This window comes from Ambystoma mexicanum, chromosome 1p, assembly GCF_040938575.1.
Source record: "Ambystoma mexicanum isolate Mex_15411 chromosome 1p, UKY_AmexF1_1, whole genome shotgun sequence".
NCBI classification, from domain to species: Eukaryota; Metazoa; Chordata; class Amphibia; order Caudata; family Ambystomatidae; genus Ambystoma; species Ambystoma mexicanum.
Window position 1 is genome coordinate 1,145,996,109 of NC_090921.1, and position 24,833 is coordinate 1,146,020,941.

General features: G+C 44.1%; 1 protein-coding gene across 5 annotated transcripts in view; it reads right to left on the minus strand.

Moving 5' to 3' along the window:
• The window catches only part of LOC138450042 (calcium-dependent protein kinase 5-like), a 599,861-nt gene that overhangs the window by 377,467 nt on the left and 197,561 nt on the right, over window positions 1-24,833 (minus strand). For all 5 annotated transcript variants that reach the window (XM_069604815.1, XM_069604816.1, XM_069604813.1 and 2 more), the window contains exon 4: window positions 3,645-3,752. In XM_069604815.1, coding sequence (XP_069460916.1) covers window positions 3,645-3,752 — 108 coding nt within the window. The remainder of the gene's footprint in view (window positions 1-3,644; window positions 3,753-24,833) is intronic.

The window sequence follows — 24,833 nt, forward strand, 5'->3', positions numbered from 1 at the left end:
GTGCGATCCGGGTCCCGCGATGGGAAGCTTGTAATCGCTGCTCCCGGAATGAAGGGGGCCGGTGCTGTACCGGCCCCCTTCAATCCGGGAGCGCCAGGGTTGTAATGAGGCCCATTGTCATTGACTGTGGAAGAAGCTCATCCTGGAATTTGGAGCGTGTCAGCATGTCAAACCTCTAGTCAGTCTCTCTTTGGTTGTCACAATAATTATTTTTAGTAGACTTCTGCTGAACTTTCAAGTTCAAGCATGCAACAGTTCTTTGCGAGTGCACATTTTCAATGTGCTATGGGAACTGGGACTACAGGTTTGAACATACAACATTTTGTGAGAGCACTTTCTCTGTGGAAAGTTTGAATTCAGGTTCCAGCATGCAAAGGTTCACTGTAAGTACTCTGTCCCAATATGGATTTGGGATCTTTGACACCAAGTTATAACCTGCATAATACTAAATGCAACAATGACTGCCTTCATTCATTCTCTCAAGCTGCTTTATGAGCTGCAAATTCAAGATCCAGCATGTAGCTTTGCTTCTTGTGTTTACTTTCTGTCAAGGGTTTGCTCACTTTGGCTCCAGATTTCAACACTTCATCTCCCGGACATCTCTTTCTGTGATGATGATGATGATGATGATGATGATGATGATGGGACTTTGTCTCCAAGCTCTGCCTCCTTCATATCTGTTTTCTCTACTCTGAATGCTTCCCCGCCAGGACACCTCGCCCCTCTTTTCAATGCTTCCTGTTCTGGTACCACATACCGGGGTTCGGGCAGGGCTGTGGTTCTTGTTCTTGCTAGTGAGCCTTTTAGACTGACATCAGTGGATCATTTGTTGCTCAGACAGCTTGTTCATGATTTTAAGGTGTGGTGTACATCTGCTACACAACTCACTATGAATTCTAGTGCCCATTAATGGTCTCCGTGTTTCTGACCTGTTAGCTTTTCTTCTAGCTGCAGTGCCACAGCGGCTGTCGCGGGATTAAAAAAAGGGAAAACAACCTTCTTTGTACTCTGTGAGAAGATAAGAGGCTCGCGTTATCACACACCTTCTATCTTAGCTTTCTAATCTTCTCTTGCTCATTACAGAAGAGCGTGTGGTGGGTTGCAATGCTCAATAACATTTGCAAGCCACTGGTGTAACTTCAGATTAGTTTTGGCAATCAGGGTACCACAGTTCAGCAACCACCTCACTGCGTCTTGATATGATCTTGTCTGGATGGAAGCCTCCAAACATGTTTTTTGGGGTGCTTGTTCCCTCTGCTGAGTTCTTTATGATAGATGTCCAAAGTGGGGAAAATTGGTTTTGATTATGAGTCTGGCCAGCAAATGAATGGATGCAAGTAAATGATGAAATATGCAAATCAGAAATGTGTTTTTATGATTTTACATGTTTATCATATAAATAAAACAATATTATTTTTACAATAACGTGTTGACTATGATATGTGTTCTCTCAAATTCTTTGAGTAAATAAGATAAAGGGTGGTATAAAAAAGTGTTCACTGCTGGTAACATAAATAGTTTTAGTACTGGCGGGGGTGGGGTGTGGCAGCCTCTCAGCTAATGAGAGGGCTCGGAATGGGGGAATTACCACCAGTATCCCCCCCGCTCCAAGCCACCTCACGGCTTGAAGCCACCATCTTCTCCAATCAGGGAACAAGGTAAGTGTGGTCCCCCTCCCACTGTCCCCTTCCCCCATCCACAGAATTCCATCCCCACCCACACTTGCCTTCATTAAAGTCCATTTCGGAAGCAGACGCACTGTGAGCACGTCTGTCCCCAGCGCGTCCGCACCCGATCTGTGACAGGCAGTCATGGTAAAGAAGAAGCGACTACTTGTAGCCCCTTCTCTCCTTTCAATGACGGCCATTAGTTTTGTTTACTTTTTTAATGGGCTCCATGGAAAGAGAGAAGGGACTATCTGTAGTCCCTTCTCCCGTTTCCATGGCAGCAATTTAATTTGCTTACTTTTTTCAATGGCCACCATTGGTAGGAAAAACTGACTTTGTTTTCCCATTCCCGGCGGCCATTTAAAAAAGAAAAATCTGTTGCAGAACAAAAATGCTTTTAGTACCCAGGTCCGACGCTTCACTCGGGCCTGTAACTAGGGTCCCGGGGCATTTCCTGAAGTGGTAATCCCCCCGCCAACCTCGCTCGGGGCTTATTGCCTAAGTATTCAAACAGCCACTCGGTTCCCCTTGGTTATATGGCTTGAGCGGACGAATGTAGCATGACCCTTGATCACTGGGTTAACTTTTCACCATTCATATTAAATAACACCACAGATTTAGCACAACCTCTTGTCGCCATGCATACGTATATTATCGATCCTTATCCCTAGCTCATGCTCCATAGGTTCGCTTACTGCCGCATTCCAGCATGGCACTGGTTTCTTGATCATGTACCTTCACCTGTAAAGAATGCTGAGCTCCAAGTTTACAAAGAGCCTCAAAGTTCAGGATGGGTAATTCGTCCTGGGTGACTAAAGGTTCCTCTGGTTTGCTAAGACCTTCTCGTCCCTCACTGTCTGAGACATTACCGATGATTGGTTCAATAATTTGGCCACAAGCTTGGGTGGTGATGTTAATGTGTAACCCCCATCTTCACAGGCTTTTCATTAATACTTTTGGAACAATCAAATAGGTGACCTCTCAGGTGTGTCTCCCAAAGCCATTGGTATGGTGATTGGTTGATGGATCCTGCAACTAGTGATGGCTTCTAGTTATGATACTTGACTTGCAGTGTTGGTTCATTCCTACCCCCAGGAGGTCCTCTCTGTCAGGATGACACACCTTGGCCCTGTTATGTTAGGCCTTAGCTATACGTGTTTGGGGGCCTTTTAAGGTGTTTGGATGAATGCTCCAGCTTTCTTTATTAGTTCGGGTCCCTCTGCACCCCCGTGTGGTTCCACTGTGTGAGTGGCTAAATGTGCCTTCTGCAATTTGGGATGAAATTGTTGCAGCCACTTGAAGAGAGCTAGGCATTCAAGCACTGACAGCTCTGCCGGACCGCCCCTCATAATCAGTTCTCTTAAAGTGATCGGGGCTTCTAAGGTGGCAATATGTTGAGAGCTAGCCAGCAGTGTGTAGCATGGTGGAGGCAGCCAGAGGAGTCCTCCCATGCCGACAAATGGACCAAAACCATCTGGATTTTGGAGACACCCGGCCGCGTTTTAGTGACCTCACCATCCACCAGTAAATTCAGGCAGGGGGCTTCATCACACCCCTACTCTCCTGCACCAGTGGTGATGTTCTTCGGAAAGCCAATTTAGCTTCTTTCTAATAATATTGTAAACTGATAATGAATAGCTGCCTTTAGCAATAAACAGAATGTAATCTCTATATTTCCATCAGCATGTATATGCTGTGCAGACCTATACAAGTTCTTAATTACTAGGCTAAATTACAGTCAATTGTGTAATCCTGCCATCTGGCACATGGGCTGCCACAAAATAGAAAAGGCGTGTAGATGTTAAGGTTGTGCAAATCCAAAATGAGCAACAAAATGAAGTACAGATCGATTTGGTAAAATGAAAATCTAAAACTAGACTTTTTGTCCAACATTGCTGGTTGATTAAGCGAAGTCAAGAACAACACATTACGGTACACAATTGCGTTCAAGCTTCCCACATTCAGATCTTTACTAACCATAATATTGTTTGGCTTCAAATCCTGATGGACAACATCGTTCTGATGAAGGTAATTAAGGCCTTCGCACATTCCAAGGATAATCAAGTCTTTGTCGGCTTCCGTAAGCTTTGAAAAGAATGAAAAATAAGGTTATAGTCTTCAGCAGTGAGGATGAGGTTAAATACAGCTGAGGATTGATAATGAACTTCAGAAGAGTACCTGGTAGTGCTCCTAACCAGCCAGTCTCAGATAAGCATGGTACCTCTGATGGCTGGAAGAGCAATGGCACAGCAAATCGAGCAGTGAAACAGCATATGTTGGGGGGAGCCCACAAGTGAGTGGGAGCTTTATTCTTCTGAGAAGGCACAGTTGGGCTCCCTCAAACGGGTTGTTGCAAATGTAAACAATGGTGTTGGCCCACAGAACTCCAACAAAAATACTAAATCAGAAATATAAGCAAGTTATTTTAAGGTCTGTGGTCACCTTATACTCTACTAATACAGCAAAGGTCAAAGCAGATTCTGAATTGAAAAGCCTTTGCAATATACACAAGTGCCCAGAGTAAGGCCAATAATTGTGACACACACAGTTAGCAAGTCACAAACAACCCAACACAAATGTCATGTTCCAAAAATGGACAAATAGAGAATCTTTACAAAATCATGGAAAGATCTGAGAGTTACTACCACCCTACAAATGATGGTGATTGGGTGTAAATTGCATAAATAATCTTAGAATGCTTCATAAATAGCAACACAGGCTGGCCTGCGCCATGGTATGATGGCTGTCACTAGTGGCATTACAAAAAGGTAACAAGCAGAGGAACAGAAAGAGGATGTACCCATCAATAAAGTAACTCTGTTTGGAAGCATGGAAAAGAGTGTATGGGCAATGCCGGCTCAGCAAGTAAAGGGCCTAATGCAAGAAATGGATCGCCAGATTGGGAGAGACACAGAGCAGTCAGTCACAGCCGACTTATATGCAGGTGCTGTCTTCCCAACACCCACTGGCCTCCAAGATCCGTCAATTCACAGCAACAGCAAGTGGAAGGTCAAATTGTCCTAGCATGCTCCTAGCACCAAATTATTGTAATGCTATGTTGACGCACATCAGACTATAATCGCGCTTGCCACAAATGACAGGTACGCTTCACTATATCAAAGAGGACTTTTATGCCATGTTCAATTTTCTGAATGTTTTAAGCACCATAGATGGAAACTACATCTTGCTCTGGCCGCCAGCACATTCACAAAGGAACACAAAGAAGCTAATATTAAATCAACTCGTAAATTGGCGACAAGGAGCCGTTACGTGTAGACATACATGTAGGAGACAGGCACATTTTGGCCATTTGCACAGTGGGGCGCAAATGTGCAGGGCAATAGGCGCCATACACCCGTTACACCAACTTTTGCCCTGCACATTTGCACTCTGCCATGCAAATGAGTAAGCCCTGCCTACCATGCTCGCATGGCAGGCGTTTACAATTAAATGCTGCCCACCATGCGCCCATGGTAGGCAGCATTTAATTGTAATTGTAAACGCTGCCTGCCATGATGGTTTACAATGGATTCCTGACTCATAAAGTTGACGGCTCCATAGGGATCCAAGCATTTGCACCACCATGAAAATGCATGCCAGCGACAATGCTGGGGCATTTGTATGGCGAGAGGAAGGGAGGTGGTGATAACGCAAGTTGCGTTCCGCCCCTCCTCTGCGACATACAAATGAATGAAAATTACCCGTGGTCTCAATGGAAGGCATAAGAGCCTTACCCAAGGATTTTACCTCTTCCATTGACGTTACGACTCTGATGAAAATGAGCCCCAAAAATACAGCTCTCACAGAAGGTAAAAGCTATTCCAATTCAATGCACAATCACTTACTCATGGTACTGAATCCTGAAAGTACCCACCTAATTCACAAGGTCAGACATAAATGTATTTAAAAGCACCTCTAAGGAGTAACTTCGGATATAGAAGGCTCGCAGGTGAGTGTGCATTATCATATTACAAGGGTAAACATTATTACACATATGATTTATATGATATGATGTGGCATTTATAACACACCTGTACACAAGTGTTTCTAGGCGCTTACATTCCCCTGATATTCCCCAGCGTGTCCCTCTCTGTACATATAGACTGTAAATCTTTAAAAAGCACTGATAACCAGAAGGCACATCACTGAGGCATGAAAAGGGGTAACCACCCAAAAAAACAAATGTGGACACACACTGTCAGCTCAAATAGCAGTGAAAACAGGAATGGTTTTAAATATTGCGTTCCTGTGATGATGATCTCACAAATGTGAGTGAAAATGTGTTCTTTCTCCTTCACCAACAAATAGAAACAGTATTGGAGAGTCTCTTAGGAGGGGCAGGTTAGCTCCACAGTACTTTTTGGTTGAGGTTAAGCTGCTTCAACAGTGCATTGGGATAGGATTCACGAGGAAATCTGTCAATTCACACTGTGTCCTGTTTTTCACTATTCGTTGTCCTGTCTCCTTGTCAGCGCTCTGATGCCCGCGGGCTTTCAGCGCTTTACAAATATATAAAAAAATAAATAAATTAAAAAAAAGTAAAATGTAATTTTAATGGTAAATGTCAAATTCAAGTTTCCAGGAGGGAGTGGGGGTTCTCATCCTGACAGATGGAAGCATTCCCAATATGTGCATCTATAACCAAAATATTAATGGCACTTTGAAAAGCCTTCTAGCTAGAAATGCTCAACTGAAGAAGAGAACTGCAATGCTACAAGACCTGCTTTTCTAATAGCAAGAGTTTGCACCTGTGGTACGCCAGAGACACATTACTAGACCCTTCTCAGCGTGATTCCCTGAAGATCACAGGACTTTGCTGCAGCCAAGGCTGCAACTCAGAAACAACAAAGGGCGTTACAGCTCACCCATTGGTCCCAGAGGAAGTAGCGACGTTGCTCACTAGCACCGTCTTTACTAGTAGAGCAGAGAGGTGGGACAAATCACAAATGGAATGGCATGGACCACAGTCAGCTGCCAAAGTTCGCTCAAGGTTGACAAAGGATGGAGCAGAACGGTTTTGTTGGCTTCTGAAAAGAACAGTATGGGCAGGTTTCTGAAGTGCAATTGCAGGATCTTGGAACCTGGAGCTTGATATTTTGTGCTATAAGGCCAAGACCAGGTGTCAGATCTCATCCTCTTTTATTAAGAGTCAGATCTTCCATAAGCAAAATAAATGTCAGGATTGCAACCTGTCTTGTCCACTGTCTCTTCCACGGCATGCAGTTCTTTAGGGATTCTGGCCCTCAGAAGAAAGCAAACATCCCTATCCAATTGCTGTTCAATCATTTAAGAGGGGTGTATTCTCCCATTCCTGGTGGTGCGGGCCTTATTGCAAAGCAAGACTTGTCTCCTAAATCTGATGTATATGAGGGCTTTCCAGGGTCCTGTACCCAACCACTTACTCTGCTGTATATTCTGCTGATCAGACAGGTTAGTGGATATAGCTGGTATGAGAATGTATTTCTTTTATTTATTTAACTTAATGTGCTTCCGTTTCAAAACCTTTTCACATACAATATATTCCTACAAACAATAAACATTCGTAAAACTGTGCACTAAAATAAATTCTTTTTTTAAACATTTTTAAATCTCATCTTAATCACATTTCAAATGTCATCACAATATTAATACATTACATACTATATGTATAAAAATATACCTAAAAATAACGTCTTGACCATATAAAATTTCAAACATAACAAATGAGGCAAGACTTCTAAGCACTATAGCACTGGGAAAGCTTTTTTCATGCAAAATAATCACACACAGGCGTGGCAGTCACTAAATAAATATTGTTAGGATTTAAATCCAAGTATAAACAACTATGTAGATTGATATATTTGTATTTGTAAAACTGTTACATTTTAAGTTAGCTTTGCTCATAGCACACAGTAGAGAGCAGGCTCTTTGCCAAAGAGGAATGTGCTTGCGCTAAGAATAGATCGCAGAGCTCGGGTGCGGTGTTGCATCACTGAGTCTAAGGCTGGAAGAGTGGATGATCAACTGGTCCTGTCAATCACAGGCCAATGGAGACTTAGAATCAGCACGACACAGTATTAGAAAAGTGTTTTTCTGTAGAAGTTATTGGACCACATCAAATATAATTTTATGGAGTTAATTTTGGGAGAATGGCGGGAAGATGTGTTTATGTATGAATGTTTATAACATAGTACATTATGCTAAACAAGAGTGACAAAGTATTCCTGCTAATACAGCATTAATGTAAAGTAGGGAACATGACCATGCAACACTGGAGCCTCTGCAACATCCCTTGTATGGCAACAGGGATAAGTTTGGAGGAGCTCTGCGGGTATCCAGTGATTAACTGAAGAGTATTTAAGCTGCCGGCCCATGAGGAGTCTTCAGGAATTGGGAGCCAGCGATGACGACGACAGAATGCTGGCCTGAAATGGCAGAGCCCTCTGCCGTTTCCCCAATCCTCATGATCTGTAAAGATTAAAGTCTTGTCATCACTTGCAAGACAGCCTCATGACTTTTGATTCCCTAGATGGGTGCACTTACTCTGGTTTATGGTGATTATGGGTCCCCTGTATTTTAGGGGTGTGCCCCTGTAAAATGGGGCTCGCTTTCAGCAGCAACCTATATACAAATGTTGTAAAGTTTGTTATGCAGCGCTGTGTTCTTTCTGCTCTGCCAAGGCAGTATTTCTAGAAGTAATGGCTCTTAATCGTATCATACTCGTAAACAAACTCACCTCTTTCATGTACAAAGACCCAAAGCTTATACATTCCGTTAATATGCGCGTTGGTGTCTCAAGCTTACCACAGCTGTTACATAGACAACATAATCTACGTTCCAAAGGTAAACCTTGTCTATCACCCACTATACTTGACACAGGAAGTCGATTAATCCTGAATAATAGTTTAAACCTTTGGAACTTTGCGAAGGACATATTGCTATATATTTTTGAGGAGCAAAAAATGTGTGTATATTTTCGAACATCTCTGCATTTGTTTTCAGTCTCCTCAATTTCTTATAGTTTTCATTCCAGTCCCAAGTTCGTAGATTAGTTTTCCATTTACGACACAGTACTAAAAATTCCAGAGACTGATCAGGTGCCCACAGAACCGTTTCTAACATATCCAACGCAATTTCAAAAATTAGCTTCTTGGCAGGAGGTGTACCAATGGGTGCAAAAAGTGTGCTCAAACCTCACATCGCAGGGTATTTTGGATTTTTAAGAATTTTATTTTTAAAGAATTTTAATATACAACAGTCTTCTTCTTTCATGGACCTGAGCTTCGAGTGACATCAGTCCAAATGCCAACCTTATAATAGACATCGGCACACCAGGGGAAAGTGATAGGATTTTCCGCCAAAACCTACCCTGCAGTACGCCAAGCTACTTTAAATCAACACTCGTAAGTACCTCCAGTCCATATAAAATAGATGGGTAAAAGCACTGCCTATAGAACTGCAATATCCCATCTAAACTATATCCCGACATATTCCTTGAGAATTTAGCAACTAGAGAGGTAAGTAAATGAGCCTTTCTTCTTCTAACCTTAACAAGAGACTTGTATCCTCCACCAACCTCAATGTTCACACCCAAATATCTGGAGCTATCCACATAATCTACTTTTTGGCCCATCAGCCAGATTGATGGTCTAGGTACTTGTTTACAACTAAACTACATCACCTTTGTTTTTGGGAGATCAATGCAAAAGTCATTCTCTTCAACGTATTGCTCCAGAATTTTAAGGGAAAGATTTAACCCACCACAGATATGATCTAATAGGTTGATATCCTCTGCATACATAAGACTACTTATCTGTACTTGTCCTATCCTTGGCGGACAATTAGCAATAGTTCTCAATGCAGAAGTCAAGTCAAAAAGGTAAAGATTGAACAGGAGATTGGCCAGAACACATCCCTGTTTCACCTCCTTCTCTGTCACTACAGGGGCAGTGAAGCCCCCCCCACTGTCCTACCTCAACCTTACACTCGTCTCAGCTTGTAACCACTGCATCAAGCATAGTTTTCTACAAGGTTTTTTACGGTTCACTGTGTCGAATGCAGCTTGTAAGTCTATAAATGCTGTATACAACACAGGGTTACCTCTTGCTCTGGCTCAGGCAGTCATCAAATCTATCAACATCAAACTAATGGGCCTTATTATGAGTTGGGCGGTATTCCAGCAGAACACATGCCGGAATACTGCTCAGCGGAATTACCGTTACCGCTACTTGGTCCGGAGGAATTACCGCTGGATTACAAGTGGCGGTGGCAGAGTTGATCCCCATTTGTTGAGAGTCCATTGGACGCAATGGGGCATTTTTGGTAGAATTACTGCCATGGTAATTCTGCCGATTTTTCCGATTTCCAGCGAAAAGTGGGAGGAATCCCCCACCCACTCCAGGGCTATACTTGTAGTATGGTGGTGCGGGAAAAGGGGCCTACTTGTAATGAGCCCCAATGTATAGTCGAGCTTCCCTCTCTAAAACGCCCCCACACTTGCGCAATCTGAATGACACAAGCCTAGTAGGATCATTGTTTTGTCCTCCTTTATCTTCCCTTCCTTGTCTTGTCGCGCCTAGAAACACTTGTGTACAGGCGCGTTATAAATGACTTATCATATCATATCATATCCAAGATTTTTTCCACATCCACCCTTTCATGAAATGCCTCAAGAAGTACAGTTGCAAATAATATACCATTGCCGTCTAACTTTGGCAGGAGCCGATAGTAGGCAGGCTCCAGTCGATTCCCAGCTTTATTTATGGGAATTAAAAGCGATGTGCACCATGTCCGACGGATGTCTTTTGCATATACTATTTTAATAAACAATATTTCAACCACGGATGAGGGTCAGATTTAACTTTAAGTACCACATTTGCCAACCCATTAGGCCCTAGTGCCTTTGAGGTTTTCAATGGCTCTATGTCACATTTTAAGTCACAAGCCTTAGAATTAACAACAAATTCTATGCCATCGTCACTTTCCTTCCTTCCAAATTGGCGTGTGACAACCTCTATCCACACCACTTCTTGGATAGGGTTTGTGACCTTCTTGGCTTTCGCACCATTATTCACATTGAGATGTTGCCAGATCATCCTGGAATCACCCTTAGCCAACACCTGCACCATCGTCTGCCATCCCAGATTATCCTTGCTGAATTTCCTCCTCTTAGCCCACTTCCTATAATGATTTTTTACTACTTTAATACGGGCAAGTTTAACATCTAAATCAAGGGAGCAGCTTGTTATCAATCTAGAGCATTTGGCATCCCTGATATCTCTGTCGTACCTACGGATACCCCCACTATTATCAGAAACTACGTAAATTCCCTTTTTCAGCCCAAATCTGTATGTTAACTGCTTGATCCACCTCTACTTTTCTTCGCTTGTTTTGTACTCGAGACTATCTCAGCAACATGGGCTTTCATCTTTCTGATATTCCCTTCTGCCCATTCTATCGGAATATTGGTGGCATTTATATTAATATCTCCAATCATTCTCCGATCAGCTCCAGGCATAGTCAAAGCAAGGTTAACTGTGAGCATTGCATGATCCCTATAATTAGTTTAGACAACAGTCATGTTCCTGATCACTGCAGCTAAATCCGGGTAGACAAAGACATAATAGTCTAATGTCGAACCACTTTACCCTTTTGTCCACGTATGCTTGCCTGGCACATCGGCAGGCGTTCTTCCATTTAACATCAGCAACCCCTACTTATTTAATGCATTCACCCAAGATCTACCCTGGTCACTAGATCTTTTAAACTGCATCACAGTCAACTTTCAAGAAACGTGTTACGAATTCCAAAGGTTTGTCTAAATATTGTGCATTCAAATCACCAGCAACCCAAATTAAATCTTTACTAGTATCAGTGCACCAATCTATCAATAAGTCATACATGTGCTCAATGATACCATCATTTTCAGTTCCTTCGTTGAGGTTTACAGACACTAATTATTATAATTCTCCTATCCTGACCTTCAACTTTGAAGGATTTCTCTACCGCCATAAAGTTTGGCAAAATACAGGTAGTTCGACAACAAGTGATGGAATTGAATGCTTTAGCCGAATGAAAATACCTCCACTTGGTCAACCTATCTATCACCCCCTTTTCCGCAAATTGCTAACATATTTTATAGCCATCAATATAGACATCTTTAGTAAACCATGTCTCTTAGAGTAGGAAAATATCCTTGGTTTTTAATAGATTTAACAAGCCATCTCCACGGAGCCAATGGCTAAACCCTCTAGTGTTCCATGCCACAATTCCTACCGATCATGCTTGTTTTACAATTCTAGCTAGCACCAAACTGGTAATCCACTTCAGCACTTCAGCAGAGCATGCCAGCTCTTGCTAGCTAGCGGTTGGCTCTCCTGCTCCATATCCTCGCTGCTGGATGTCCCCGTCTTGGCTTTCCCTCCTTCGCCTCATGCCATTCCTCTTATCTCTACCATCTTTATGACAACTATTACACCTTATTATGATGTTCTCCTCTCCTGAGCCTCTTCACTGTCTCTCTTCCCTTGATTTTACTTCCTCCACCCTACTACTACTATTCTCTGTTGTTTGCCTCTTCCTCCTTCTCTTTGGGTCTTGCTGCTGCCTACTAAACCTAGGCTGATATTATAATGCAAGGCCCTCATTTAAGGCTCCTGACTGAGCCTGACTGAGTCTGCAGAGCGATGAGCAATAACACTGTGCTTTCTGCACCCTCACGGTAAGATTATAGCCTTTCTACCGATCTGCTGTCGTATTATTCATTACTTAACATTTGAGAGCTGCCAAATCTCCTCTCTTTGACGCCAGACTGTAAATGTCTCACCTACTCGAGGGAAGCAAAACTTATTTACTTGACCGTACTTCATTCCCTCCGTTGCTTGGCCACTAAACGTATCCAGTACGCCCAATCCAGTGCCTCCCTCATGTATATCCCATTCAGTGTAAATGTTCTATCCTGCTGCTTCATTCCCCACGGCGACTTCGGATCTAGCATTATGATGCCCGCCATGCTACCATTACCGCTATACTGAACTTGAACTTCTATTCGCTTTGATGTTCCTCATGTAACATTGTATCTCATACTTCTGCTATCGCCAATCCTATTAGCACTGCAGTTGTACTCGTATAACTCGTCTATGCCACTTTTGCTAATCTATTACCTCTTACATTGCATTGTGTGCCTAGTCCATGTTTATTATACTTCGCACACCACAATTTCCACTAGTACTGTATGCCCACCTTTGTTACTTACCTTATGTGCCCAACCACTCAACTTTACAATCTTTGCCCAGATATTATTTTGTAATGCATGCAGAGCCATCTGACCTGTACTGTGTTCCTACCTATTGGAGACTGTTTCGCATGACTTGTCACATAACCCACTGTGCATGCCCAGCCATCTGATCTGTACTACGTGCCGAACCTCTATTACTTAACTGGGTGCCAAGTCAAGTCACCTGCACTGCAGGCCCATCTACCAAAAAGTGTACTCGTTGTGCAGAGTCACTCAACGTGTTCTGTACACCTAGCCACTACCTTGTATTAAATGCTAAATAATCTGTATCTGTACTTGATGCTATACCATTGTTCTCGCTTTGTGCTCACAGCCATTGAATTTGCATCAAGTGTTTAGCTATTGATCATGCAGGAAGTGACTAGCCTGTTGTCCCATGTTGTCTTGCCCAGCCATTCTATATGGCTTATCCATACTAAGTACCACCTGCTTCAGGAAGCAGCCACCCTATTCTACCATGACCCACACATTACACTGCACAGCAGGCATGTTCGCCCATCTAGGCAACGGCCTTGCCCGCCTTTGGTGTCAACGTCACCATCCCTTCCCCTGGTCCGCCACTTTCCTACCCACCTCCCCCCACCACACCCGATTCAAACCCCACTCACACTACCCACCCTTAAAGCATTCACCACGACCCTTAGCCCTCCCGACCACATAGGTCTCACCACCCCTTGCTTAGGCCATTCCAGACGCTCACGCCTTAGCTCCAGAATTGCTAAAAAAATTGCCTTCCACCACCCTACCCATTTTAGGATCATCTAGGCACACAAAGAAAGTCTTATTACCGCCTCTCTACTGAACGTCCACACACCACCCTATTCCCCCCCCAATACCATAGACTCAGCTCCGCCCACAATGAACACCCTCAGTACAAACACGACCAACCTCACCACTGGTACAACAGCCGCCAACGATAGCCTTAAGGGCGCCTTGATTAATGCCTGCTCTCTAGGAGCTCATGCCATTGATATCCATGATATTCTCATCGACCGACATTTAGACTTCCTCGTCATTATTGAAACCTGGCTACACCCAGCATCTTGCCCTACCCTTGCACTCACCATTCCTCCAGACTTCAACATCTTCAGAGTAGACTGTGTGGGGAAGACAGGAGGTGGAGTAGCCATAATAGCTAAATCCACACTACAATTTAGAGCTTGTCCCATTGACCCTCTACTCGGATATGAAATCCTATTGCTTAAACTCACAACAAATCCCAATACAACTATCAACTTCCTTATCATCTATAGACAACCTAAAATTCCAACCAACGTGAATCAGACATCCCACTACTCATCACACCCCTCCTTAAACCTAAGACCAAATGTATCATCCTAGGAGACGTTAACCTAGGCTACAATGATATTACAGACACGAAAGCTACTGCTTTTGCTGCAGCCCTCCAAGAAATGCACTTCACCCAAATTGTTAATAAAGCTACCCACTCCAAAGGAAGAATTCTAGATTGGATACTACCACTAAATACAAGTTTAAACCTAGATTCCATCTCTGATGTCTCTTGGTCTGATCACCCCCTTATATGTTTCACTATCCAAACTGCTACTCTTAAGACCCCACGCACACCAGCCAAGGCCAAATCTCCATCAGAAACACTTGCAAACTCACCCCTGAAAAGTTACTGCCCATTCTCTCCGAAGCACTCAAGTCTGATGCATCAGTTGACAAAAACCCGGACATGAGCTCCACTTTCTACCACAACTGCCTCAAATCCAACCACAACTGCCTCAAATCCATTATCGACTCAGTGGCCCCCCTCACTTTTAAAACAGCACAGAAACCCAAACAAGCTTACTTCTGGTTGAAAGAAGATCTCATCCTTCAGCGCAGGCACAAAAGATCAGTAGAACACTTGCACAAAAAGAAGCTATCAGCCACCTCTGCCTCAATTCTCCTAGAGGTCTCAAAAACCTACAAATCAGCTGTTATAGCCCATAAAGCTAGCTCCCTGAACACACACATCATTAATGTTTCTTCCATTACCAAAGAATTATTTGCTATTCTTAGAGAATTAGAGTCTCCCATTTCCCCGGCTATCAACACTGATAAAGCGTGGTGTACCACAATTCAGACTGCATTATCTCACAAAATCACTACATTACAAGATAATAAAAGAAACCTACATGCTGGCAAAAGCATGCCTCCCATCTCATCTAACACCCCTGATAATACCCCCCACTACCCAATTCAAATGTACACCTGTATCCCAGGAACAAGTCCAAGAAACCATCTCCACTCTGAAACCATCTAACTGCAAAGGTGACAGCTTCCCTGCATGTTTAGTTAAACTCTGCGCTCCTGCCCTCTCTCCTATAATTACCAACTTCATTAATGCCTCCTTCTCCTCCAATTCAGTCCCTTCCAGTATCAAAGCAGCCAGTGTAACTCAGCTGCTCAAATTCCTCCATCCCCACTAATTACCCGCCCATCACCACTGTCCCCTTCCTACTAAAACTTGTGGACAAAATTGCTTACACCCAAATCCAAGATTACCTGGAAAGCCACTGTTTACTTGGAACAAGACAATCAGGCTTCCGACCCAGGCACAGTACTGCGACAGCCCTTCTTGACCTAAAGATTCAGATTAATAAGATTCAAGATAATGGGAACATGGGCATTCTACTTCTCTTAGATCTATCACCTGCGTTTCATCTGGTCGACCATAATAAACTTTGCGCCACCCTCTCAGAAAATGTCAACTTCTCCCCTGACGCCACCAGTTGGATGAAGTCCTTTCTATCGGATTGTACTTCTATAGTCTTTATCGGTGAAGACGCTGCGGACCCCATCCCAGTACCGTTAGGCGTTCCGCAAGGCTCTTGCTTATCTCCTACTTTGTACAACACCTATACTAAACTACTATTTGCTGCACTTGATACCATGGGAGTTATTTATACCAACTTCGCTGACGACACTCAAAGTCTGATCCCCATAACAGGTGATTATAAAAAAAGATACCTCCACCATTAAGGAAATATATGCCATCATCCAAAACTGGATGGCATCAAACAGCCTCTGCTTAAATGACAAAAAAACAGATTCTCTTTATAGGCTCCCCGGCCAGACTTAAATCTCGACATGCTGAGTACTCTGCCACCACCATTGGTGAGACGTCTACCCCGGTCCTTAAATAGGTAAAAACACTGGGTGCATATATAGACGCCAACCTATCTATGTCCAAACACATCAATGCTATATCCTCTTCTACGGCCTAAACATCCAAACTTATTTCACTCAGCCGTCAATTCCTCTCACCACAGAACTGCCTTACACTAGCTAGAGCTCTTATACTCTCTAAACTGGACTATTGTAACATTCTACTATTAGGAACTACAGCTACAAACCTGGCCAAATTACAACTGTTGTAAAACAAAGCCCTTCTTCAGCATTTGGCATGAAAAGGAATGAACTCATCTCGCACATCAGAAGAGAAGTACATTGGCTCCCCATCCAAGCAAGAATTATTGTTAAGACTCTGACCACGACACATAAATGCATCACCAATGTGGCTCCCGCTTACCTTAGCAACTGTGTAGCTCAAGAAAGTGTGATTAGAACTCTAATATCCGTATCCAGTATGCATCTGATTGTTCCCAGATACAAGAGTAAAAGAGCAGGTGGTGCCAGCTTCCTTGTAGCTGCCCAGAAGCTCTGGAACTCTCTACCTAGCCACATCAGGAATGAACCCTCACACCAGTGCTTCAAGAGGCTGATCAAGACCTGGCTATTCTATAAATATAACTAGACCACCTCCAACACCACCCCACCCTCGCTCATCTCAACCCAATCTTTGAAGCATGAACTGCATCGTAACTTTTCCCAGCCCACCTCCCCACCTACCCCATATTCTGCCACAAATGTATAACTTGACCGATCTGAAAGTGTATTCGACCGATGTAACTCATCATGTAACTAATTAAGTTTCCTTGTAATTATAACTACCATGTAACTACTGATGTAACATACTCTGTAACCAACTAAGTTTCTCAGTATCCTACACCGTGATACCTCCAGGTCTGGGCGTATAACAAATGTTATAAATAAATAAACATGCCATCCTAATACCAGTCTTCCGATACTGCTCCCTCCACCTCTTATTCACCCTTAATTCTTACATCCTCTGTCTGTCTGCTTCCCTATGCTTCCCTAGGTGTCACCCTAGCTAGTTCCCCGGGGATCTGCCATCGATGTGGCCAGGACACCATGGCTATTGGATCCAGTTCTTGGGGGTGGACCAGTGAGGGAGGATCGCCTGGATGGGGGATCCTCAGGGAGTGGGAGTGGTATACCGATGGGTGAGATGCAGTATCCCCCTTCCTTCAATACCTCTTCCCCATTCTACATCGTAGGACATTCAAAAACAATACCCCCCCTTTCCTTCCACACAAACACTTTCGCACAACGGACTAACACCAGAGCCATTTACCTGACATGTCCCAATACAAGGGTCAGGCAAGGTCAGGCAATTGACGAGAATCACACACACCTGACAACCCTTTCCGTTCCCCAAAGGGATAAAATGTGGAGCAAGAGAGCACAGTACCAGCAAGGCAGACCGCACAACGAGACAGCTATCCAGAGCCAGCAGGGAGGAGAAAGGCGGCAAATATCAAGAGGCTGAGGAGGACAGACACAGCATTGCCCTTTTCGACAAAACCCTGCAAATCCTCAGCTGAAAGAAACGTGAGACCGAGGACAATAGCCCAAGTGTGCTGCAACAGATGTCAACAGTACACTAAGCATATCGACGCTGATAAGCCGGAGCGAGGGAGACTCCTGCTTCCGTCCTGCCTTGAATCCAGTAAAGAAAACGCCAAGCAGTTTATCACAGCTGGTGAGTCGAGGGGAGAGCTGAAAAGAACCGGGCAGTGGTGAATGAAAGTTGCAAAGTGTCAAAGTGAGAGAAGTTTAAAAGAACTGTAACATTGTGAAAGGCAGACCAACTGCAAAAGGGAACCGGTACCACGTGGGTGCTGCTCCGAGAAACCCTGGTCAGTCCCCATCTGAGTGAAACTACAGATAGCAGAAGGCCACAGGAGAGCCGCCAAAATAGGTCAAAGTGGTCATACAGGGGATCAAGCAAAATCCCTGTACAGTTGAGAGCCTTTGACCTAAGAACCACAAAGAAAGCAAGGGAAGTGAATCCCGCAAACATTGAAAGTAAATGTGAATGTGAAGTTGGCAAGAGTGAACCCGGAAGATGGATGCTTATCAGAAGGGGACAAGTCTAAAGTCCCAAGAAACAGTGTGTTGACAAGAGTGAATCCGGCTGAGGAATGTCCACTGGAACTATTTAAAAAGACATTACAGATTTGTGAAGGAAGGAAAAGCCATAGTGAACCCGGTGGAGGGAGGCTAAAAGTAAAGCAGGGTCTGCGCCCAGAAGAGGGCGACCCAGGGGTGAATCCATCACCCCAGAAAAGCCATAGTGAACCAGGTGGAGGGAGGCAGAAAGCAGAGAGAGGGTCTGCGCCTAGAAGAGGGGGACCCCTTGGACTGTGATCACTTGTGTCTGTCTTTACTGTTGCCACCATGAGTTCCTTACCGTGGCCACCTTCACCTCTCCAATCTCACCCTTGATGTTATCATCTCCTCCTCCTTCTCAGCACCCACCATCTCCTTCTCTACACTTCACCCACTGATGTTTCAACTTCTTCCTTGACTCTCTTAAATCTCATCAATTCTTCCTGCTTTCCAAAACTGCCACTTTTCCACTCTCCCTAATCTCTCATACCTCAGCTTCTTCTATTGCTCTCCAGTTTGCAGTCATCTCCAAACACAAGGCTCTTTCTCCTATAACTCACACTGCCTATCTGGAGTTAGATGTATTTACTGTTGTGATTCCTCTACCCCCTGGGCAGGTCTCCTGGTGAGGGGCTGCAATTGTGTCTGGCAATTTAATGATGGCAGTGATTGGCTTGTCTCTTTGTGTGCACCTGTGTTTGTGTTGAGTTCAAGGGTCTGCACAAAGTCCATAATTGGCCTTTCTGCATCTTGAAGCCTACTCCTTGTGCGGGGTCAGAAATGAGAGGCGGACATAAAGTTGTAATATTTTCATTATAAGACATTTTTATTAAAATAAAAAGGTTGAATAAAGGACTCTCTGTCCTGTAAGAAAGGCATGGTATCAACAGTAAGATAGACACAAGTGACCACAGTTCAAGGGTGTTTACTGAACTTTCACAAGGGTGAGATAAACGCCAATCTAAACCTAAATCTACAGATAGGAGCAAGCTACGACTACAAACTACTCTAAGACCAGCCCCTAGTTCATTTCTTCTGCCATCTTCCTTCCCATCTACTTCTCTGTCAGCATTAAGGACTTGATGCGCCACCTTGAGTTGTCAAGTAAGTAACATAACTATATAATGGGGCCAACTAGTCTTGTCCCATCAGGCAGCCCCTGCGATCCTTTCAAAATTCTTCTTTTTTTCTGTAATTAACTATTTTCCCAATATATTACAAAATCATTGAAACAAGATACTCTCATTAATGTCCTTTAGTATGTTTCATACAGCCAGTAATAATAGTTTCTCTCACTAAGCATAGAAACAACCAATAACAAAGTAACATTAATTGAGTTTGGGTTATCTCAAGCAAAGGCCAGTCCATTTATGTTTTCCAATAATTATCTTGATTGGGTCCAAGTGAACATTATGTTTATTTTTCCCATGCATTTATTCTCTAATTATAGGTGTTCAGCCTTACATTAACTTGTTTCTAGATCTACGTAAGAAAGGTGTTGCATATTGTTAGGGCTATTATGTATCCCAAGGGAGTTGTTAGTCTCCACATACACCAAGAATGGGGATAATTGTTTCTGATACTTTAAGTATTATGTACGAAGGCTGATATTTCTATTGCCATTACCTTCCACATTCGGGACAACCACTTGGATAACTCAGGAGTGTAAGGGAATCTTTAATGGCATTAAATAGTTAATTTGGCCACTGTTAAAATATGGCCTTTAAGCCTGGATCAAGTTCCATATAAAGACCTCATCCTGGTGCATGTCTCCCAGTAGACCCATTTGTGGATCCATCATAATAGTGGCACCTGTAATTTCTTGGACCAAGTCTATTATTCTTTCCCAAAATCATGAACATGCAATATTTCCAATGAAAATGGCAAAGGGTTACATTTGTCAATAGACATTACCAGCAAAAGCATAGTGTAGTAAGATATACTTGTTTAGTTGCATGAGTATGAAAAACCATATAAACATTATTTTATAATCTTTATCCTTTAATTGTACACAGTTTGTAGAGTTAGTCAACCCCCAACCAAATATTATACTGACGCAAGAAGGTATGTGCCTAAATCCTCTTCCCTTTTTCGGAAGCTATGTCTATGCAGAGCATGAACATTGCTGTCTTCATGAGGACAGTTAGGAATAGCTCTTGAAACTTGGGAGTATCTCAGGCTGCTGCTGGATTTACTGATTGATGTGTTATCCAGTGCCCTAGCGTACAGAAGGAACATCTTTCTTTAGCTTGGACCTGCAAATTCCTCTTAGATCTCTCAGTCCAGTGGTTGCACTTTCTGTACATCTGACCTAGTTTTGTTAAACCCTTATCTTTCCAGGCATGGATGTCACCATACTCAGCCCGAACCTACGTATGGTTCGGGGTATACCCTATATTTCTTCTCTGTCACCTTCCAATACCTCAATGTGGTTAGTCTTGCTCGTTTCACCACTTTAACTAAAACATTGGCCACAGTCACAATAACTTCCTCTATGGAGCCGAGAAACAACTTTGTTGAACTGAAACCCATTATTCTGTTGCCCATCTTCTGCCATCCAATCAAACATCGCTGCTATGTTTGTCGCTAACAAACATGCCAACATGATAGTTTTCCATACCCCTCTCAGCCTTTTGTCCGAACAAATACATTTAAATATATTGTGTAGAATCTTTTAATTCTTGTCTTCGGGATAAAGATTGCAGAAACTGAAAGGCATAGAAGAATTAGGGTAACATATCCACTTTCATAGGATGTGCCCTATTGAACCACAAAATCTCCAAAACGCCCCACCTTTCCCGATCACAAGCCCAGAAAAGATTAGTAATCTAAAGCAGTACTTTATATAATATACACAAATATTTAAGTTTTTCTTCTTATCATTGGAATTTGAAATGCAATTTGTACCTACCTTCTACATTACTGGAATCGTGCTTTTTAACTATTTGGATTTTCTTGAATTAATTTTAAAACCCTGAACTCCATAAAATGGAGAAGGTTCCTGCATAACAAATGGTAGTTAACTTCCAGGATTATGCTTTATCAAGAAAAGGCTGTCTATAAAAGAGCTTATTTGTTGGTAATGTCTCCTATATGGACTCCTTGAATATCTGTCTGCCGACGAACATGTTGGGCTAATAGCTCTATGGTGAGGGTAAAGGCCTGGAGACACTGGCAGGTACCCCGAGATAGAAAGATATCTTCTGTTAGTGTACCAATTACTTTAAACTTTGTTTTGGGGGTTTTAGAGTTGGCCAAAATCCAGCTTTGCATCTGGGTTGAATCCAAATTTGATCAGAACTCTGAGAATATGCCCATTCTAAACAACTGATCTCTTGTTCAGCACTGACTGTGAATAAGACATAAGGTCACATGGTTTATTGTGTTGACTAGATGCCCGATATTATCGTGTGTACCTGTCCCCTGTGAAAAATCCTGATTGAACCTGGCCAACTTATTTTCTCTTCTCTTTCTAACTTGCTCAGTAGACTGGTCAGAATTAGGGTTTCATCTTCGCTTCCAGCTCCTCTCCGAGATAAAGGTCCTGCACCAGCTCTAGTCTGCTTTCTGGTGGGGCCTGGCTGCCGCTGCCATAACAGATGACTGGTTGGAACCAATAACAGACCCTCTAGTTCTCCTTGGCCTTCCTCCAGTATTGGGTTTTGTAAGATAGCGGGCTGGATGAATGGGTGCTATGGTTGCATTGAATTCTGCTTTGCTGGAGTGAAGTTCTAATTATGGTTCAGGATCTTCTTCCAAACTTCTCCCACTTCAGTTTACTGTCTGTGTCTGCGTCCAGAAGATTGTCGCCAGAGTCTTCGCCAGCGGTGGGTTGGTTAGTATAGGGTATCCACTCTTCGGATGTTAAGGGAGCCCCAGAAAATACTGCCACAGTGACTGGTAACTTACTGCCCACACTGTCTGTCTGGGATCCCCTCGGGCTTGGGGTGGGACTGACTCTAGTAAGGTGGGTGGTCTACTACACTCAAAGGTAGCGTGGGTCCTACTCCACCCACCTTTTTTTGGTTTCTTGTCTTAAGGTGGGCAGGTGCAGGTCCATGCCCTAAGGGTGTGTTCTATGGTTTGGCAAACTGGGACGGCTTGCCAGTCGGTCTTCTCGATTCCATTTCAGACACAACCCGTTTCCCAGTTCCACCTGGGATCAAGAAAGACGCCAAGACCAGATCTCAGTTACCACAGTCTTTTATTAAGGTTTGTTACAAGATTGGGCAACTGAAGGTAAAAATGAGGATCTTCCCCAAACAACATGAATGTTAGGGTGGCTTTTTCTCCAATACAGGTAGATCTCTTCATCCTGAGAAGCCTCTCTTGACCAATGTCACTTCCATAGGGTGCAGCTCTCTATGCCATCCAGGCAACAAAAGAATTGTCTCTGTTCAATCAGTTCAAGTAGAGTTACTTCACCCCTCTTAGCATTGCAGGCTTCAGCGTTACCCAAGCACTCTTTCTTGTTGATCTGATCTAGATGGGGTCTTTCAGGCTTCCCGTACTCCTCGACTCACTCTACTTTATATTCTGCTGCGCAGGCAGGTTGGTTGACGTAGCCAGCACTAGAGTGGTCCTTGACGTCTACCTGGTCAGTTCGCAGTTTTTTTCTTTTCCTGCCTCTCTAAGCTCTCAATGAACCTTCTCACACCGTTTGATCCTGCCTAGGGCCAACCGAGCCTGCCGGAACCTGCCAGCTCTTGCTCAGGCCCGGCACTGGACATATGCAGCATGTGCGGCTGCATTTGGCCCTGTGCTCATGGGGCCTTACATAGTCCTGAGACTGATAAGTGAGAGCTTTAATAGTTGCACCAGGCAGGTCGTGGATTCACGTTATAGTTTATTGTGGATTTCATATTTCTATGTCCTTCTCAATCTGGGACTATAAATGGAAAAACTGTCATAAAGTTCCATTTGTTTTGTATGCTCTAAATTGTTATGCTGCATATTAGCCTGGGGTTCACCTGGCCTTCCCTGCCATCATTCCTGCTGTCATTCCGGGGACGCTGATGATTTGGCCAATGTGTCCTGTGAATCCCGTCCAGGAAAGAGCTGGCAGACTGTGGGGACAAAAGGATTGTGTCTTCCCCTCGTGCTGAATCCTCAGCTTCGCCAGGAACAACGTAGAGTACTGTATATGATTGTCCCTGAGTCTGTGCTTGACCCCCAAAAAAGGACTTCCTGGACACCTGCACTGCTGCCGAAAAGTCTGGAAATACAGGGAATTTGTCCCTCCCAAATTGTAGATCCCCTTTCTGACGTGCCAGGCGCAGGATGGTCTCTTGGTCCGATAGTTTAATAACCAAGCTATGATGGGGCGTGCAGAAGCCCCCAGCACTGGGTGGGAGGCCGGTATACAGTGCATATCAGAAGATCTCTCTACACAAGGATTTGACAAATTCCTCCATTTTAGTCCGACCCTGGTGCTCCCAGATCCCAACCAATTTAATATTATTTCTGCGGGCCCACCCCTCCAAATCCTCAGGGTGGTCACCGGTCTCCGCAGCTCGATGCCAGTATAGTGGTGGCAGACGGGCTCTGATCCGCCTCCTCCAACCACCACAGTTATCTGCTGCTCCATGCAGTGCTGCTCACCTTGGGGGGGGCACCATTTTCAGTGTTGAATATGACATACAATGCTGGTGGGCGAGGGCTCCAAACTGCTCCCACCCTCCACCTTCGGAGCTCCGCTGCGTCGCTCCATCCTCCAGCTCTGGCCCTCAGTCGTATCCGGCAGGGGAGAACACTCACGCCGCGCCCCACTGCAGCCCCTCCTGCCAGCATCCCAGAAGATTCAGGATCGGGCCTCCTCCTATCTCTGATCTTCCTCGGGGTGGCACCAAGGCTCCACTTCACACGCCCATAGTCAAATCACGTTGGGACGGCCTCCCCTCTGCCTCTATCCTGCGTGATTGCCTGCATCATCAGCCATGGCCTGCGACAGCCAGCCATCATGAGTCAACGCGGCTCAGCCTCTGCAGACCGCCGACACCAGGCAACCACCCCACCACAGCCTCAGCATTTACCAGGGTGCTCCCGGCACCACCCAGACACTGCGGGCACACTTTCACCCACTCAGACAGCCTGGAGTTCTATAGAAGCAGGATTTATGGGAGCCGGTGCGCCGAGCTCACACAGACTATGCCATTCCTTGCCAGCTCTCTAGCACCACCCTTTTTCGTGCCATCTTTAAAGAGGGGTCTGTGATGGTCTCTGCTCTGATGGAGGTCTCATGTTATTCCAGACTCCAACCTATTGGATGTGTGGGATATCTGGGTTCCAAACTTGTTTGTTTTCTCTGGCTTCTCGCCTGGTCTTCTTGTACTTCTAAACTTTACTTTTTTTAACCGATACCTCCTTACATCCCCATGAACACATCTGATATTGACAGAATCGTTAGGTAAAACAGAAGAGTCACTCACTTGTGCTGTTTGTTGACTTCCACTGTCTAGCATAGCGTAGGTCAGAGATCCGTCCACCCTCACGTCAACGGTATATGGATATCCCGCTGGTCTTGCATCGCACTGCTGCATGTAACCCATCTCCATAGGTTCAGTTCCCTTCCGCTTCGGGCACGCCCTAGCGATATGCCCTTACTCTCCACAATCGAAACATTGAGG